We start from the raw sequence: 18,733 nt of genomic DNA, 5'->3' as shown, positions 1-18,733 counted from the left end.
GTCTCCCCTCTGAGCACACTGTTTCCCTGCAGCTCTCAAAAAGGGCATAATTTCCCCTGCATCCCTTATGCTAGTAACTCTGGAAGTGAATTAGGTATCCTTATTCCTTACTGATACTCATAGATGTATCCTCCCCCTTCCAAAAAACAATCACCTCTGAATGTCTTCACCAATTTCTGCCAAATACAATTTCTCCTTGTGATAAATTATGTATTTATCCTCCATATATTTACCATAGTTTCTCAAAGGTTTAGGTCTTAGGTCATAGTCATGATTCTTTAGTATCACCACTCCTGGTAAGTCAAGAAACTGTGTCAATATATTCCACCTTATCCCTTGTTACTATAGAATAAATAACCACACTCCTAATAAAGCCTCTTCCTTTTACTTATGAATTAGTATATTTATTTCTTGCCTACAAAAGACAAACAAATTATGATAGTAATTTTCCTTGGGCATCAACATTTTTCTTCCCTGATGGATCTATCTCATCAGAACTCAAACATGCTGTTAATTCTTTATCTTAAATGAAAGAATTGTTAAATATTAAAGAAACAAATTGATCAAATTATGTTATATGCATGTATGAATATGCCACAATGAAACCCACTCTCCTGTACAGTTAATATGCACCAATAAAAGTTAAAAAGAAAAGATAATTCTAATTATAGATAAGACATTCTTTTAAATATAGCAAAAAAATAAAATAAAATGAGAAACACTAGTCAACTCATTACTGAGTAATTATAGCCATTCAAAGATAATATAAGAAAGGATAATCATACAGATGAATACAAAGGCAAAATTTGCAAACTAAATCTTGGCACTTTTGGAATTTAACAATGTATAAAATGATACTGTTGGAATTATCTCAAAAATACAAAGCTTCTTTAAGATTATAAACTTTATATAACTGCAATGCAATTCTAATCAAAATCACAACAGATTTTATTTGTGGAACTTGGCAAGCTAACTCTAATATTTACATAGAAAGTCAAAAGTCCAATAAAAGAAGGCACCTTTAAAGGATAAATCGTATTAATATGTCTTATGAAATAGTAATCTATGTTGTTTATAAAGCTATAGAAATTAAGTCAGTGCAGTACAACATAAGACAATCATATGAGTGAAATAATATAGTCCCATTTGTATATGGCAACTTGATTTATGTCAGCATTATAGATCATCTTCCTTCACTGATTTAAAAATCCATCTAAAATTATTAAAATTTAAAATTTTTTAAAATTTTAAAAATCCATCTAAAATTATTATATAGTCAATGGAGAAGACAAATTTTTAAGGGACAGGAGAAAGCTACCTGATAGTTGATTTTTGTAAGGAATGTGGTTTCAAGTTAAAGATCATTGTCTTAGATTACCTGGAAATGAGAGCAAGGCCTCAGGCTAGAGACACATTCAGGTAGGAGACTCAGGAAAGAAAATACAACTGTGGAAACTCAGACGCAGGAAAACATAAAACTAAAGAGAAAATGATAACTATAATGGTGGCCCATGGTTTTCAAAGGGGCAAATATTTGAGCACATTCAGGCTTAGATAGCGATACTGTTCTCTATGCAACTTGTTTTCAGGTATTCATAGGGAAGGTCTAGTTTCTCATTCCAGGCCACAATTTCCCTTTCCAGTTTATCCAGATCTGTTAGGAATTGTCTTAGCACCGCCTTGGGCTCAGGGCTTGAGAAATAGTCTTCTCTGTGATGTCTAGGGGCACCTGTAGCAGAAAGAACAGATGCTTTAGCTCCTAGTTCCAATAAACAAGGACTCAGAGTCCAGCCCCTCACTGCAGTGTCTTTTCTTCAGTTTTGCATACCCCTGGAGTTCCAAAGAGCCCTTCTTACCATGTCTGGCTGCCATTAGCCCAGTTGCCGCACAAAAAGCATCTGAAGACAGGACTGCTGGACATTGGGTAGTGACCCCATGTCTGTGGCCATTGTTACATCTTCCTTGGTAGTGGGTGGGGGCATCCGCATTGAGCATGGGCCATTAGGAACCCAGTAAAACCAGTCCAGCTTGAGGGGTGGCGGGGAGAAAAGAATCTGGAGTCACTCAAGGACTCTGAACTTCAGGACCCCAAGCTCCAGTTTTCCCCTTCAAGCATCCCGCTAGTCTAGGCACTTGGTTGCACCCACCTAGACCTCAGGGACTGTTGCTGTCAGTGGTCCCTACCTAACAATTATTGATGGCTGTGTGTTGGGCAGTGCATGTGAAGATGCACATGGTAAGGAAATGACAGAGTTGAAGCCAAGACTGAAAAGAGGCAGGGAAACCTAGGAGAAGAAAAAAAATTTTTTAGAAACAGAGCCCCAGAGGGAATAAAGAAATACAGACTTAATTATTAGTATGTGTTCATGCATTCATTTATACATTAATTCAAAAACCCTGGAACTCTATGGATCAGGCACTGTCAAGCCATTGGGACTACACTGGTAGGTACAACACATCAATATCCCTGTCCTCTTACAGCTTAGATTCTAAAATAGAAGGAAAATAAAATAACAAAATTATGTTAAATAGTGGTAAGATTAGAAATAAAACAGGGAAGGGGTACATGAAAACTCAGGAAGGGTTTTTCATAATTTGATTGGTATTTATATATCATGGAAAGACTATCAGAAAATCACCTGTGATGTAGAGAGTGCTGTGGTCCAGAGCACAGGCTGTGGCATAAGCCCTGGGTCCCAGTCCTGGCTCTGCTGCTGACCAGTTGCATCAGTTGGACCAACTGATTACCTTCCTTGAACCTTAATATTTTTCTCTGAATATGGCAATAATAATAATCAACAACAACAATAATAACAATAATTACCTTATTAGTGAGATGATTACATAAATCCCCTCAGTACATGGTAGCTATTGCTCTTATGGTAAGATTTGGAGAGTAAAGAGGTAGAAGAGGTTCTTGGTCAAATATCTCCTTTTATAAAAGTGGATAAAAGTCAGTAGGATGAAGACAGATAAATCTTAGGAAAATTGGCAAATGCTTGAAAAAGCCTTTCACAGAAGAGGATATCCATATAGTTACTAATTCTATGAAAAGGTACTCAGCTCCACTAGTCATTGGGGGTAATACAACTTAAATATAAAATGTAATAAGACTACCTACCCACTAATATGGCTAAAGAGGAAATAATAGAATTCTCTGTGGTACACTTAAGAGAAAATGAAATGGTTATAACTCGTCCTATGCGAGAAGGAATTAATATTGGTACAATTGCTTCCCTAAACTGTCGTAAACTATTTAAAACCATTTCATTTTGTTGATATAAATTTCCAGTTTTCCCAGCACCATTTGTTGAAGAGGCTATCTTTTCTCCAATATATGTTTTTGGTACCTTTGTTTAATATAAGATGACTGTATTTATGTGGGTTTGTCTTTGTGTCCTCTATTCTGTACCATTGGTCTACAAGTCTATTTTGGTGCCAATACTATGCCATTTTTATTACTAGTTTAAGGTCTGGTAGAGTGATGCCACCTGCTTCACTCTTCTTGCTAAGGATTGCTTTAGCTATTCTGGTCTCTTATTTTTCCAGATGAATTTCATGTTTGCTTTTTCTCACCATGCACAAAAAAAACTCAACTCAAAGTGGATCAAGGACCTAGGGATTAAACCAGAGACCCTTCACCTAATAGAAGAAAAAGTAGGCTCAAATCTCCATCATGTCAGATTAGGCCCCAAATTCCTTAATAAGACTCCTATAGCACAAGAATTAAAATCAAGAATCAATAAATGGGATGGATTCAAACCAAAAAGCTTCTTCTCAGCAAAAGAAACAATCAGTGAAGTGAATAGAGAGCCTACAGAATGGGAGCAAATTTTTACCCCTCACACATCAGATAGAACACTAATCTCTATGAGTATATAAAGCACTCAAAAAAAAAAAACCCAAAAAAACCCACCACCACCACCACCACCAACAAAACCCAAATAAGCCAATCAATAAATGGGCCAAAGAACTGAACAGATACTTCTTATAAAATGATATACAATCAATCAACAAATATATGAAAAAATGTTCAACACCTCTAGCAATTAGAGAAATGCAAATCAAAACTACTCTAAGAGTTTATCTCATTCCATTCAGAATGGCAGTTATTAAGAATACAAACAATAATAAGTGTTGGTGAGAATGTGGGGGAAAAGGTACACTCATACATTGCTGGTGGGACTGCAAATTGGTGCAGCCAATATGGAAAACAGTATGGAGATTCCTTGGAAATCTTGGAATGGAAACACCATTTGAGCCAGCTATCCCTCTCCTAGGACTATACCCAAAGGACTTAAAAACAGCATACTACAGGGACACCCCACATCAATAGCAGCACATTTCACAATAGCTAAACTGTGGATCCAACCTAGACACGCTTCAGTAGATGAATGAATAAAGAAAATGTGGTATATATCCACAATAGACTATTACTCAGCAATAAAATAGAATAAAATAATGGCATTTGCAGGTAAATGGATGGAGTTGGAGAATATAATGCTAAGTAAGCCAATCCCAAATCAAATGCCAAATGTCTTCTCTGATATAAGGATGCTGATTCATTGTTGAGAGCCACAGCCGAGTAGAGATGGCGCCTGGCATCTTGCCAGAAGGAGTGGTTGAGAGGTGACGCCAGTGAGCCATTAAGATGATGATAATTAAGTTAAGCTGTGTATAATTGCTGTGACTGGATGATGCTGGATTGAAACAGGCTGTGTATTCAGTTGTATATAGACCCCTGCTGTCCAGCAATAGGGCGGCTCCTGCTGCTTTGGGCGCCTGCTATTTTTGAGTTCTCCCAGAGTTCCCCTTGAGTTCTCGCGGAGCCCGGTTGAGGGCTGGGAGAGTTCCCGGGGAGCGCACGTGGAGTGCCTGTGAGAGTTCGGGCAATAAAGGAGTTCCTGTTTGAACTTACAAGTGCCTCGTGGTGGCTCGGTTATTTGCGCCCAGCCAGACTGCGACAATTCATAATGGGGCTGGGGGAGAACATGGAAGCAATAGATGAACTTTAGTTCGGGCAAAGGGGAGGGAGGGGAAGGCAGAGGGTGTGAGGGTAGAAAAGACGGTGGAATAAGACAGACATCTTGACCCTAAGTACATGTATGAAAACATAAACGGTGTGACTCTACTTTCTGTTCAACCTGAGACATGAAAAATTGTGCTTTATTTATGTATTACGAAATGAATTGCATTCTGCTGTCATATATAACAAATTAGAATGAATAAAATAAAAAAAAAAACTATTTCAAACAAAACATGCATGTACTCTATGATTCATTAATCTCTCTCCTAGATATGTACAAAGAAAAAAACCTACTCAAAAGTGTTCACAGCAGCATTAAGATTAATAGTTAATGTATAATGTTCTGTATAATGTTCTATTATGTGAATATGGTACAACTTATTTTTCATTTGTGCTATTGATAGAAATTATGGTTGTAAAGGGATGGAGTTGGAGAATATAATGCTAAGTAACAACCATAATTTCTATCAATAGAACAAATGAAAAATAAGTTGTACCATATTCACATAATAGAACATTATACAGGCGTGACAATGAAAGAAGTCAATGCTATATGCAACAGCATGTGTAATTCTCACATTGTTCAGAGAATGAAGTCAGTGAGTTCAAGCTCATATTTCCATTTATATGAAGTTTCAAACAAACAAAACCAACCTGCATTGTTAAAAGTCGGGATGGCAATTGCCTCCGGATGCATATGAGATGAGATTTTGAGAGAGCTGGTAAGATTCTGACTCTTGATCCAAGTGGTGATTATCCCCCTGAGCCACCTTAGTAAAAGTCCTTAAGTTGTATACCTATGACTTAGATCTTTTTTTCCTCTTGGTCTATTTGATTTCAATAAAATTCCCATCCCCCTAAACAAACACAGAAGCATGCCTTCTAATTTTCAGGCAGTTCTTATAGATGGCTGAATAATAATGCTAGGAAAAGAGAAGTTATTGTCTCATTTCAGATACAGGAAGTAGCTCAAATGTCAGCTATCTCACTCCACTCAATTTACAGGTGAATATTTGAAATATAGTTTCCTTATTTATTTTATTTTAGTTTTTAAGTACTGGGGATTGAACTCAGGGCACTTTACCACTGAGCTCTGTCCTCAGCCCTTTTTCTTTTTTATTTGAGACAGGGTCTTACTAAGTTTCTGAGGCTAGTCTCAAACTTGTCATCCTCCTGCCTCAGCCTCCTAAATTGCTGGGATTACAGCTATGTGACACCATGCCCAGCTATTTTCATTACCTTTCAGGTATGATGAGGCTAACAGAGAAGAGACGAATGCCATTGAAAAGATGGTTTATTATACTTAAAGGTTCCAAAAGAATGGTACTTGCTATACCTTAGGGGGCCACACAAGGAAGCACAAGAGCCTGCCAGGGAACAGAGGGAGTAGAGGGCAACTGGAGCAAGAGCCTTTATTATGGTTTTCACAATAAGGAATGGGTAAGATAGAATAGGCAGGTTTAGGACTGGTTGCTTTGGATAATTCTGTCACATTTGAGGTGCAGTGGCTGTCCCCACCTGTCTAACAATCCTCTGGAATTCAGGCCTGGAGTGTGAGAGCTCCCTAGAGGAAGTGATTAGGGGTGTAGGCTCAGAATTTAGGCCTGGAGTGTGAGAGCTCCTAAGAGGAAGTAGTTAGGGGTGTGGGCTCTGGGATAGTTGGTTAGCACAGGAAAGACATGCACACAGGGAGTTAGCTAGCCCTGGGAAAGGCAGTACCTTCAGGGTCAGCAAATCCCCAAGATGTCAAAGCATCAAAATTACAGAATAAAAAGATAAAATTAGTATGGTGAGTCAGGGTCAAAAAACTTAGTGATCATCCCAAAGTCATCTACTGTCTGTCAGAGCCTGGATTCTCCTGTTCCATGCTGACCATATTGGGGAGGTATTTTTTTTGGTGGCGTGGAGCCTATGATTAAACAACTCACAATATGCAGTCGACACATTTTGGCATTGTCACACATTTCATTTGCATCACAAAAGTTCGGTCAGGTAAGTAGTGAGGAGGGAATGAAAACAGTATGTGCATTTTAGAGAGAAATAAACCAAAAGTCAAAGAGAAAAAAGAATAAATAAATTGTTCAAGGTTGCATAACTAGGAAGAGGAAGAGACCGAAATTAGTACTTTAAATTTTGTTTAGCACATAACCTTTAACTGATGAGGTAAAGAGAACACTGAAAGATAAGGGAGAATAATGGGTGAATCAGAAGTTAAAAAATATATCTAAGTGTGTATTGTAAACCCTCTATATTTCATGGAAAGAAGAGAGCTATGGAAGGGAAGAAGGATCTCGATCCAAGAGGGGTGGACAAATTGGCCAAAGAATCTTGAGTCCCAAGGATAAGGGCATTGAGTCAGGTTTGAGCCAAAGCATGCATGGTACTGAGGTTGCATCTGGAAATGCCCTTGCACTCTGGCCTGGGCCTCTCTGCATGGTGGATAGTCACAGGCAGGAAGAGAAGAGAGGGGAAGCCAGAGGGGGTCCTTATAAGCTTTGGTGTGAAAATTTTCCTGTTTATATCTTCAGGCAGGAAAAGAGGGGACCATGAAGACAGAAGGTGAGACCCAGAATGAACTGGACAGAATCCTTCACTGGCTTTGGCCTGGTTGGGTCCCAGGACATGGTAGGTTATGGGCATCTGTGAGTGGGATGGGGATAGGAGTAGGCTTGATGATCAGGGTCTCTGAGGAGACAATCCTTGGGGTCTAGAATTGTTCTGAGCCTTAGGGAGCTATGAATGGAATTCAGATGCTTTCAGGTATGGTGGGAGTGGTGTCAGGAGAGGTTGGGGTTCTGTCTCAGAGGAGCAGAGCTGGGAAGAGGTTCTGGCAGAGTCTCCAAAGAGCTCCTGTCTCTGAGATGGATCTTACCTCTGTCCTGGGCATGGCACAGCCCCACCTCCATGATATCCCAACACCAGGCCTGCAGCTCAGGATCCCTCCTCACAACATCATCCCTCTGGTAGAAGAGGTGGACCATCCCCTCCACACACTTGCTCAGAGAAGGGAGCTGATATCTGTGATCCCAGAAGGCTTCAGCCTCTGACCTCTACTACTCTAATCTTGCCACTAAACCTGGGTCAGGTCCTAGTAGACTTGCCTTTTGGAACATTCCCCAGGTTTATGACACAATTGTGTAAAGGAAGTTGTAAGTCAAGAGTTCCAGGAATTCCCTACACTGCACATGGTTGCCAGACACTCTTCTTTACATAACCCCTGATGCCACCAGATCTTATGATTTACTCACTCACAGCTCTCCTCACCTCCATTCCATACCTCCCTCCTACCCTCTTTGCTTTTGCCCTATGCTGATCTCAAGCCAGAACCCCACCCTCCTTCTCCCACTCCCACTCCCCATTTCTTAGCTGCTTCTTACCTACCGGCCAAGGCATCATGAGCATAGAGAGCACTTGGGATTCCCAGAAGACCCCGGTCAGCCAGGTCATCAGGAGGACAGAGGGAGCAATAGGTCAGCTGAGTCATTGCCCGACGGGCCAAATCTAGATGACCACCTCCACCTGTGCTCACTGCCTAGGATGAGAAAGTTAACAGGGCTTGAAGAACAGAATAATTGCCTATTATACAGGGATTCAGAAATGGGTTGTTCAGATTTAAAGTCATCTATGTGATGGAACAGGGCTCACGAGTTTAAGGATCAGGCCATTCATGCAGGTTGGTCTGGGGTCTTGAGGATGTCAAGAAGTTTTAGAGAGATGGATGATTAGGCACACCCATGTTCAAGTTCCTCTTTACCTTTGCAAATATTCCATCTGAGTTAAACTGGATCTGGCCCCGGGTGTTGATTTCCATAGTGTTGTGGATATGGGGCACCAGGAGCTGGGGTGCAGGAGATTGGAGGGGTGGTTAATGGAGGCCATGCTTGGGTTATTTCTTGTAGGGTCTGGCACACAGCAAGGTGTCTTGCTCTCCTCTTGATGCTTTTGTCCCCGCTGCTATTTTGATAGTCTGGTCTCCTGCTCCTCTAACCACTCACTCCCATATCCTTTAACTTCCATGACAGTTGGGCTTTGGAGCCACACAGAGTGGGGTTTGAGTGCACATTTCACTACTCACCTTGATACCTGAGCAACATAATGAACCCTCTAAGTGTCAGTCTCCTCACTAGTTACCAGGGTGTCTTATCTCAGATGCTGCAGTACTGCTTCTGAGAGTGACCGAGCAGCAGGTTTGGAACACTACCTGGCACACAGAAGTTCTTGAGATCATTGCCTTTATTATATTCACCTTGAACACAGTTGTATTTTAAAGAATCTGCCCCTTAACTTTTGATATAATTGTGTTCTTTCTCTATATTTCACATCTTCATAACTTAAACAAGCCTGTGCTTATTTCAAAACCACACATCTAACTACTCATCATTTTCCTTTTTTTTTTTCAGGTCTTAATCAGGACTGAAGATGTCACATCAAGCTACCTGTTTAAGCCATTCCTAATTAGGCCCTATATGTCCCCTCATGAAGGCCACTTATCATTGACACATGCTTATTTTTATGCTAAGTGGGGGTTTCCCCATTATAACCTGATTGATATACAAGATTCACATAGTTTTTCACATTTTAATTGTTTGATACTGGGCCAAGGGCAAGACTGAGGAGATACTCCTGGTTTTAAGGCATTAAGGCCCCTCATAATGGTCTTTTCAGAAAATTCATGGAAGGATATTGGCATCACAGAAAACATAAGACCTCCAAAATAAGGGAACAAAGAACCCAAATCAGAGCCCCTAACAATAATGAGGATGATGATGATAATTAATTATGATAACCCATATTTTATCATTTAATGCCTTACAACCCCATGATGGAGATCCTATTATCTCCATTCAGAGATGAGGACCCCAAAGCACACATCTGAGTAAGTACTGAGGCCAAGATTCATTATTCAGATGCTGGTAATCTGCATGCAAAATCTGCCCATATGACCTTTAATGATACCTCCGGTGGGTCCTGATAACAATGCAGCTGTTTGCCATGTGATGAAGTTGTTATATTGAGGTTAGGGACATATGGAGGGGCCAAACCAATAAACAGGGATTTTAAAGTATAAAAATGTACTTAAATAATTTAAGAACATGGTGATGCAAAATATCATAAGATCATTAAATAAAGTTTCCATGAACTATATTAATAATTACTTTGCTTTTGTAACCTTAAAAAGCAGAATTACTACAGCCCAGATTAGGATTGGGGTGGGAACTCCAAGCAGCAATACAACTCAATTTCCTTTGTTTATTTTTGTACTGGGGATTGAAACCAGGGGTGCTTTACCACTGAGTTATATCCCCAGTTCTTTTTATTTTCTATTTTGAGACAGGGTCTCACTAAATGGCTGGGTCTGGCCTGGAATTTGTGATTCTCCTGCCCCAGCTCCAGAGTTACTGGGATTACAGGCATGTCTCACTGCATCCACCTACAATTCCGTTGTTCTGCCTGCCAAGTACTCACTCGTATATCTGACCAATACTTCAAACTCCCTGTATCTAAAACTGAAAAGTTCATCTTGGTCTCCAAACTGGCTTCTTTACCTGACTTTGCAGTTTCTGATCATTGCTCTGATGCCTAAGCATGCACATGTTTGCTGCCTTCTTGGCTATGTTCCCTGTGTTAAAGTGACATTATGATTTCCAAAAATTTTTAAAGCAAGCACGCATCATTTTTTTCCTGCATTATGCTCAGCAATAGATAACCAGACTCACTCTTTTTAAAAATAAGGTCTGTACAACTCACCCATATTGAGGACTCCCAGGTGTTTCAGAAGCACAGACCTCTAACCTTGCCTCTCCAGTTTTGCACTCAGGCATGCTGCAGTTACTGTTTCCCACGATCACCATTCATTGGTATCCCTCCCTCCCTTCTTCCCTTCTTTCCTCCCCAGCTCCTGATACCGCCATGCAAATGCAGCTCTTTATCCACCTCACTCTTGGGCAGGTTCAAGCGACCTGTCAGGCTTTGCTCTCCCTCTGCTCTCTTTGACTCTGCCCTTTGATCTTCTGCTTATCTGACTACTTCAGTTATGGTGGAACATCTCCACTAATATTATAGCACCTCTCTATGTCTCTCTAATTCCAGAAATTGTTGTCTGCCTTTCCACACAAATGATAAATCTCCTAAGGCAGAACTAACATTTTGCTTTAATAAATTATATTCCTACTCTATTCCTGACCCATTGCCAGAGAGTTTCAGAGAGCTGACTTACAATGTGTACTTAATTAATCCCAGTATTTGACTTCATAGTGTATTATTTCTTAACTCATGCATATCTACAATTATCTCAAGATAAAAATAATTTAAGCATTAAAATAAAATCAAGGTCAAGGTCTTGCAATAGTTATCTGTCTCCTTTCTCTGCCTCTGTTCATAAGACACTATGAAGATTCTGTTCATAAGACACACAGAATCTTCATAGTGTCTTATGAACAGAGTACCAATCATCAATGTCATGGTCATATCTTGAAGACTTAGGCTTTTAAATCCCATACAGCTGATGATTTTTTCCTCACTCTGAGGTACAAGATGGGACCTGGAGGGTGGAGCTTGAAGACAGGGTGCAGTCCTGGGAGGCACCTCATGGTGGCAACAGCAATGACCTCACCCAGCAGGTGAGTGTTCAGCAAATGATACTGGAGCTCATGCAGTTGGAAATCTGAATTTCAGACCCAGGACTTGGCCAGGAGCCAGGCAAGTGGAGGATCAGAGGGCAGGAACAGTGTTGGGGCAGGAGAACTGGAGGTGGGAAGTTGGAGCTAAAAGAAAGAGGAATCAAACATTCATTGACCTCTTGCCACATGCAAGACACTTTGCTCAGTATTTTGAGGGAAATGGAAATGACTGAAATCAAGTAATTGCTTCTGAGAAAGTGAAAACCAAGTAGGAGGAAGTAGGACACTTCCACATTGCCTGTCACTAGCCATGGTTCCATGTAAGTGTCATGATAGTTTGTGTGAATGCAAGTGAAATGGAAGGAAGGGATCAGTATGGCGGCTCTAACAGTGGTTTGGGGAACACTGGATGGGTGTCTGAGCTTTGGTGGTAGAATGGGAAAAAGAAGGTGAGAATGAGAAATTGACAGTATGTATCAATGACTGTGCGAACAGCAATGAAGATATTAAAATTAAGGAAGAAAAGATGTTTAAGAAAGAAGGGATATTCACCGCATTGAAAGATCAAAAGAGATTGAATAACTTCAGCATGAAAACCAAGAGAGGCCATTGTGATTCTCAGGTATGCCCAGAGAAGTAGTGACCAATCTGAAAACTAGAATGGAGCCATCAGAAAGATATGAAGATAGTTCTCATTGAGTGAGGTCAGGGATAGAGATGGAAAGAGAGAAAGAGCCAGGTTTCTCTGTCCTTGGGCAGCAGGTAAGATGAACAGAGAACAGTATTAGGAGTACTTCAGGGTACCTCACCTGGATGACCATAGGTAGCAGCTTCCCATTGGGTTCCATCTTCAGCATGACTAGGGGAGCAGCCAGGTACTGCTTCTCTCTTTGGATCACATTGGTTGGAATTCCATCCAGCAAGATAAAGACAGCCTCAAACAGTGAACCATTCTGGGGAAAGGAGAAATGTATGCATGGTTAAGATTGGAAGACTGGGGCTGGGGTTGGGCTCAGTGACAGAGTGCTTGCCTAGCATGTGTGAGGCTCTGGGTTCGATCCTCAGCATCACATAAAAATAAAATAAATAAAATAAAGGTATTGTGTCCTACTACAACTAAAAAAATTAAAAAAAAAAGATTGGAAGAATGCCCCCACAGCATCAGAACAAAGGAAAAGAAATGCAAAGATGTTCAATCTATCTTCATGCAATTATCTTACGACACTATTGAAACCTTAGTAGCAGAACTAGAGAAAGTATCAAGAATATCTAGTCCAAATCATCTCACTTTACTGTGAAGAAAGAGGCCCAGTGAGGGAAGGCTCCCTAGGAACAAACCCTTCATTGTGCAGAGGTAGTTTGGGACCATACCTGTTCAATCTACTGTGAACCACAGGCACACTAAGTTCTCCCTTTGTCCAAATATCCAGGGTCTGTTTCCCATCATATCCTTAAACACCTGCTACCTGTATTTGGCTCTCACCAGTGTCAAATGTTTTTTTTCCTACATATTTTATTCTCTCTAGATCTTTCCAGCACAGTACTCTGCACCAAGGACAGCAGGTTAAGACAGCATTCCTCCCTCTGACATGCATTTGGTCTCTTAATTTCACTACATCTCTGGGCCACACTGCCAAGGATAGATCAACTGAGTATGGGAGGAAGTACCTGGAGTTCTTTTTTCAACTGGGCCCCCAGTTCCTCTGTCCCTGAGGGAAGCACCAGCCTAGAGGGCAGAGAAGTAGAGCGTCTCAACAGCATGGGGTTGGCATCATTGAGGAACAGGTAGCCAAACAGTTCATCCTCTTTCCAGTGCTGATGAACCTTCTCTGTGGGGTGGGGATGGAGAATGGGAGGAAGATATTTACCTGGATATTCCTCTCTTGCAAGTTCTAGCCCAAGAATTCAGGCATATGATCATACCCTACCCAGCCCTCATGTTTTCATCCTCAGGCCTCTCTGAGATGATGAGTTATAATTAATTCTCATCTGGCAACAAGATATGGGAGACTCTCAAGTGCAAAGGATGACTTTGGAAAAAAAAGACCTCAAGGGGTCATGAAGGCCTGGGGGAACCACTGACCAGCCAGGGCACTCTTCTGGCCCCAAAATATCTGATCAAATTCTTCCAGGCAGGTCCAGGATGTCAGCAGAGTGTAAATACGTTTGAAAACCACCTCCAGGGCCCTAGGACAGCATCAGAGGAAACAATCAACTAACCAAATCCCTCCTGATTTGGGATCCACTAGCCCCCACTCCATTCTGACCTTCTCCTTACCCTGTCTTTGCTGTCCATTCATAGTCCAGCTTCTTGCCCTCATGGAATCTCATGTCTGGGGGCAGATCATTCTCTGTGTCTGCAGCTATTTTCAGGGGTATCCCTTCCTTCCAGATGCCCCAACTAGCAGATGGGAAAGAGTTGAGGAAGAAATAGGGTCAGGAATGGAGTAGGAGATAGGAAGATGTGGAACAATTAGGAGGTATAAGGGTGGGTGTTCACCGGTAGGTCTGCTGTCTTTCCTCCAGTTCTTTCTTTCTATGCTTCTGGAAGATGTCCAAGGCATTGTCTCCTGCCATGCGAGCTAGGGAGATGATAGATCACAGCTTTGTCCAAGCTGGTGCCATTCTTGGTTTGTTCTCATCTCTATTCTTGATTGTATTACAGTATACTGTCCCCTTTTTCTTTGGCTCCTCCTCCTCTGATTTGTCTGTGACATCATTTATCTATTTTTGTTCACACCTTATTCCTGATTTTCACCAATCTCCTAAAGCAAATATCCCATGTTTACTATACTTTCTTGTTCTTTAATTCACATTCATCTACCAGTCCCTACTCATCATTATCTCTGAATCCTCTGCTTAATCTCCTGCCATGTCCATACCTAGCCTGCATAATCACATATTAGTTTGGTACATTTAGCCAGTCCTGGCCTTTCCCTGTCCTCATCTTCCCCTCTCTCCTAAATGACATATTTCATGTTAGCTCTACTTATATACACTACCCTTCTCCACCTCCACCCTTACCTGTTCCTGATTACAAGAATTTCTGTGCATGTTACTTTCAGCCTCTTATCCTACCTGTGAGAACAAAAGGTTCCAAGAGTCTATCAGTCTCCCCATCCCATAATTTATATAAAACTAACTTGTTTCTGTTCTCACCTGTATTTAACTTCACTTGTTCTTTTTTTAAAGGTATTTGTTAATTTTTAAAAAATTAATTATTATTTTTACAGTAGAATGCGTTTTGACATATTGTATGCAAATGTGCACAACTTTTCTTTCTTTTTTTTTTAGAGAGAGAGGGGGGAGAGAGAGAGAGAGAGAGAGAGAGAGAGAGAGAGAGAGAGAGAGAGAGAATTTTTAATATTTATTTTTTAGTTTTCGGCGGACACAACATCTTTGTTTGTATGTGGTGCTGAGGATTGAACGAGGGCCGCACGTATGCCAGGCGAGCGCGCTACCGCTTGAGCCACATCCCCAGCCCCTTCACCCCCTTTACTTCTTCTTCAGAAGCACATATTCCATGTTTCTATTCTTACCATGTCCATATCCCTAATTGTGTCACGATGTTTTTCTCCTTTTTTCCCATGGTAACAATTTCAGCTTTTGCTGTCCTCATTCATCCCCATCTTCTGCCTTGTCTCCGCTCCCCACAGTTGAATTCCCTGTTATTCTACCCCAAAACAGCTCTCCAACATCGTTGTCATTTGTTTCCATAGCTGTGTCCTGCTCTCAAGTTACTGACCACCTTTATTCCATGGGCCCCTTTACCTGTTGCTGCCCTAACATAGAGGTATCCTTTCTACTTTGCTTCTCTGTTTTCCTTCATTGCTGCATCCCACTCCCTATCCTCACCTTTTTGGAAGAGAATCTCCAGATCCTTATCCCTCTTCAGCCTCACTCGCACCATCACTTATTCTGGGTAAAACTTTGGGTCTTCATAACTTCTTCCCTTTTCCTGTCGTGCATCCTGGAATCCCTGCACTCCACGTGCCTCGGGGTCTATCCTTTCTCTAAGCACCACCGACCTTACTCAGTCCTTTTCTGCTCCTCTGCCCCCAGCACTTCCTGAGGAGGACTTGCTCCCACTTCCCCAACGCTGCCGGCTCACCAGTGCCCTCGGGCAGGCTCAGGACGCCCGTGCCTTGCACCCAGCGGTAGCACGGGAACGCGGTCTCTGCGGTCTCCGCGGAGGTTCCCGGACCTTGCACGGTGATGCGATCCATCGCAGATCACAGAACCACGCGCTGTCCACCAGTGAGTGCTGTTTGCGCAGCTTCACGAACTGCAACGGCCCCAGATCCTCTGGAGTGTCCAGAACAAACTCCTCTTCCTGTGGGGGCCAGACCCGCCAGACTTAGCTGAAGGACCTGGAGAAGCCTTTCTGAGGGCAGAACGGGCCCTTTGTGGAACTTCAGTTTATCAGGGCCTCGGAAGACAGTATCACCTCCCTTCCTCCTCCGCATGACCTGTCCCAGGGGTCTCTGTTAGGCTCTATTTCAGCGCGAGCAAGCGGGGGCCCGCAGTGCATTGCAAGCAGTGACTTGAACTGACGATGGAGCATCATCCTTCACTGAGCTGTCACCAGGATCGTGCTTGCAGGAGCTTCAAGGCTGACCACTGGTGGCATAGTTACACTGACTCTGGGGTCATTTGGAGATGGAGTTGGAGGCCGCCAGGACCAGGGTCGGAGAAATGAAGAAGGGGGTTGAGCCTAATCCGGAATTAGGACTCCTAACACTACCCGCTTCTCCGGGGACCCCCTTTCTCCCTACGCTGAGGAAGTACCACCCGGGCTGTCCTGTTGGAACTCTCCCCTAGTCTCCTACTGCTCGCCCACATCGCTCTGCAATCCTAGCCTGGCTGATGGCAGGTATCCGGGCTCCCACCCACTGACCTCGACCCGCCTGGGTCGCAGCTGGTGCTCCAGCTCTGCCTCCCGGTGAGCCCCCACCAGCCACAGCTGCACGCGGTTATGCGACCCTGAGAAAACCCAGGCCCCAGGGGCCAAGCGGTTGCGGTAGCGGCCCATGGTACCCCCGGCCTGCTGCCTCTGTAATAGCTGTCCGTTAATAAGCCTTGGGAAAGGTCTAGGGGACCTGCTTTTGATGCGTTGCCTGAAGGACCAGTCCCCAGCTTAATAAAGTAGGGTTTTGTGTGTCCGCCCACTGTAGGATTGGGGCGTTTCAGGTACCCACCCCAGACAGGCCTGAACCTGCAATTATCCCCATGTGGAGGTGGAGGTGGCTGCTCCTCTCTGTGGACAAGAGCGACTTTGAGGAAGGTGAGGGGCCAAGCGAGGGGGCACGAAGAAGGGGAGTGGGGACAGGCTGAGTCCATCAGAGTTTCTCTCCAGGCCTCTCTTCTTCCCCTCCTGTTTTGATACTGAGTAGCACAGAGTGAGCATTTCCTGAAAGATCTTGGGTGCCAATGTCCATTCTTTACAGCCTTACCTTGTGCCCATGTCAACTGTACCCACCTTCCTTTCTTCTACCAGATTTTGCCTCCTGAAGGGCATTGGGATTGTCCTTTTTGGTCACAGAAGGCTCCTTTTGAGGGACAATCAAGAGTTCAGGGGGAAATTATAGTCTTCACTGTAATATGATTTTATATGTTGATCCACTTAGAGAGGAGCTGATTTTAAAATTTTCTTTTATTTTCTATCCTTCATACCCACCCCAAGAGAAGTCATTTTTTTTCAGTAGTCCATTTCGATTCCTTATTTCCACTCTTTCCTGTTCATAGAATTACTTATATGTTGTTTTGTATGTAAACATGAGGTAACATTAATTTTTTTTCTTGGAACTTGCTTTTCACAGTACATGATACAAATAATAATGCATGATGGGAGAGAACTCCATGATGGAAATATTCAGATCATTAGGTAGAGATCTAATTATTGTATTCACTAACTTTTAGGATTCTCCTCTTGGTGAATCTTTATGGTGTTATTAGTAGTTATAACCATGATGAATGCTTTAAAACACGCATACATATGTGTGTATACACATACACATATTTACAGATATGTATTCTGAATACACAGAGCTTTTATATTATAGGTTCTCAAAAATGGGATTACTGAGTAATATGGCATCCACATATTTTATGCTCATATTGTAAATGTTTTCCAGAAAGGTTATTATATGGTATCAAAATGTCCTGAGGGGGTATGGGGGGTAGGAAAGATGGTGGAATGAGATTAACATCATTATCCTAAGTACATGTATGAAGATATGAATGGTGTGACTATGTACAACCAGAGATATGAAAAATTGTGCTCTATATGTATAATATGAATTGTAATGTATTCTGCTGTTACATATAAAAATTAAAATTTTTAAAAAATGCAAAAAGTTTTTCCTAGCATCTTTACCAACACAAGGGGTTATCACTTTTTAATTTTTACTTGGTAAAAAGTGAACAATTAGGTGGATGGAAGGGTCTGGAATTTTACATTTATAAGCTAATGAGTTCATTAATGGGTTAGCCCATTACCAGTTGGAAGAGGCTGACAAAATACCCAAGACCCCTGGTTCAGAGAAAAAGGATTGAATTATTCATTGCTTCATGTTCACATCAGCTCCCCCTGCCCGCAATTCCATGGGGTGACACAGATGGGCCTAGATGATCTGTGTTATAGGAGAGGACCACTGAGTTTGAGGGACTTACTACTTTTGTAGTAAATAGAAGCAAGTCTGTTCTGTGTCTGGGAGAAATCACCTCATTCTCCAGGTTTCTTGCTGCAAACACAACTCTTAGACACATCCTGAATAAAGTTGACACAGGGCATTGCATTCCTGGCACAATCAAAAAAATATGCTGATTTGAAACTTGGGAAAAGGTGCCACTACCCATGTAGAATCAACAAAGGATCTTGAGTAGGGGTGATGGGAGATGTAGAAAAACACAAAGAAAACACAGAGACGTTTTTAAGTAAAGATGGGGCCAGGTGGGACATTGTCCTCTGATGGAGGAATAATGACATAGCATATTCTAAGGATTGAAACCATTTAGGTCATTTAATAGCTGTTTTGCAAAATTGGAAGGAGATGACATAGGAATCTTACTTTTCTGTATGACTTGG

At 41.9% G+C, this 18,733-nt stretch overlaps 1 protein-coding gene and 1 long non-coding RNA gene across 4 annotated transcripts in view; one reads left to right on the top strand and one right to left on the bottom strand.

The window, feature by feature from the left end:
* Nucleotides 1–17,991, top strand: part of LOC124104945 (uncharacterized) — a 130,866-nt gene extending 112,875 nt beyond the window's left edge. For all 3 annotated transcript variants that reach the window (XR_009228417.1, XR_006855570.2, XR_009228416.1), the window contains 4 exons: nucleotides 7,555–7,651; nucleotides 9,427–9,902; nucleotides 11,554–11,646; nucleotides 15,709–17,991. This is a non-coding gene — a long non-coding RNA (uncharacterized LOC124104945). The remainder of the gene's footprint in view (nucleotides 1–7,554; nucleotides 7,652–9,426; nucleotides 9,903–11,553; nucleotides 11,647–15,708) is intronic.
* On the bottom strand, nucleotides 1,551–16,678 carry LOC124104944 (polyunsaturated fatty acid lipoxygenase ALOX12-like). Its single transcript, XM_046461982.1, is given in 15 exon segments — nucleotides 1,551–1,720; nucleotides 1,847–2,027; nucleotides 2,185–2,285; nucleotides 7,899–8,060; nucleotides 8,408–8,558; nucleotides 8,781–8,866; nucleotides 11,583–11,790; nucleotides 12,456–12,599; nucleotides 13,315–13,475; nucleotides 13,730–13,833; nucleotides 13,925–14,047; nucleotides 14,147–14,228; nucleotides 15,758–15,878; nucleotides 15,881–15,979; nucleotides 16,544–16,678. Coding segments are annotated over 15 exon segments (2,028 nt in total).
* Nucleotides 17,992–18,733: the final 742 nt, after the last annotated feature.

This window comes from Marmota monax, unplaced genomic scaffold (assembly GCF_021218885.2).
Source record: "Marmota monax isolate L192 unplaced genomic scaffold, Marmota_monax_Labrador192_F-V1.1 WCK01_AAM20220418_F8-fsc00392, whole genome shotgun sequence".
Taxonomy (NCBI): domain Eukaryota; kingdom Metazoa; phylum Chordata; class Mammalia; order Rodentia; family Sciuridae; genus Marmota; species Marmota monax.
This window is presented reverse-complemented; position numbering and strand designations above follow the sequence as displayed.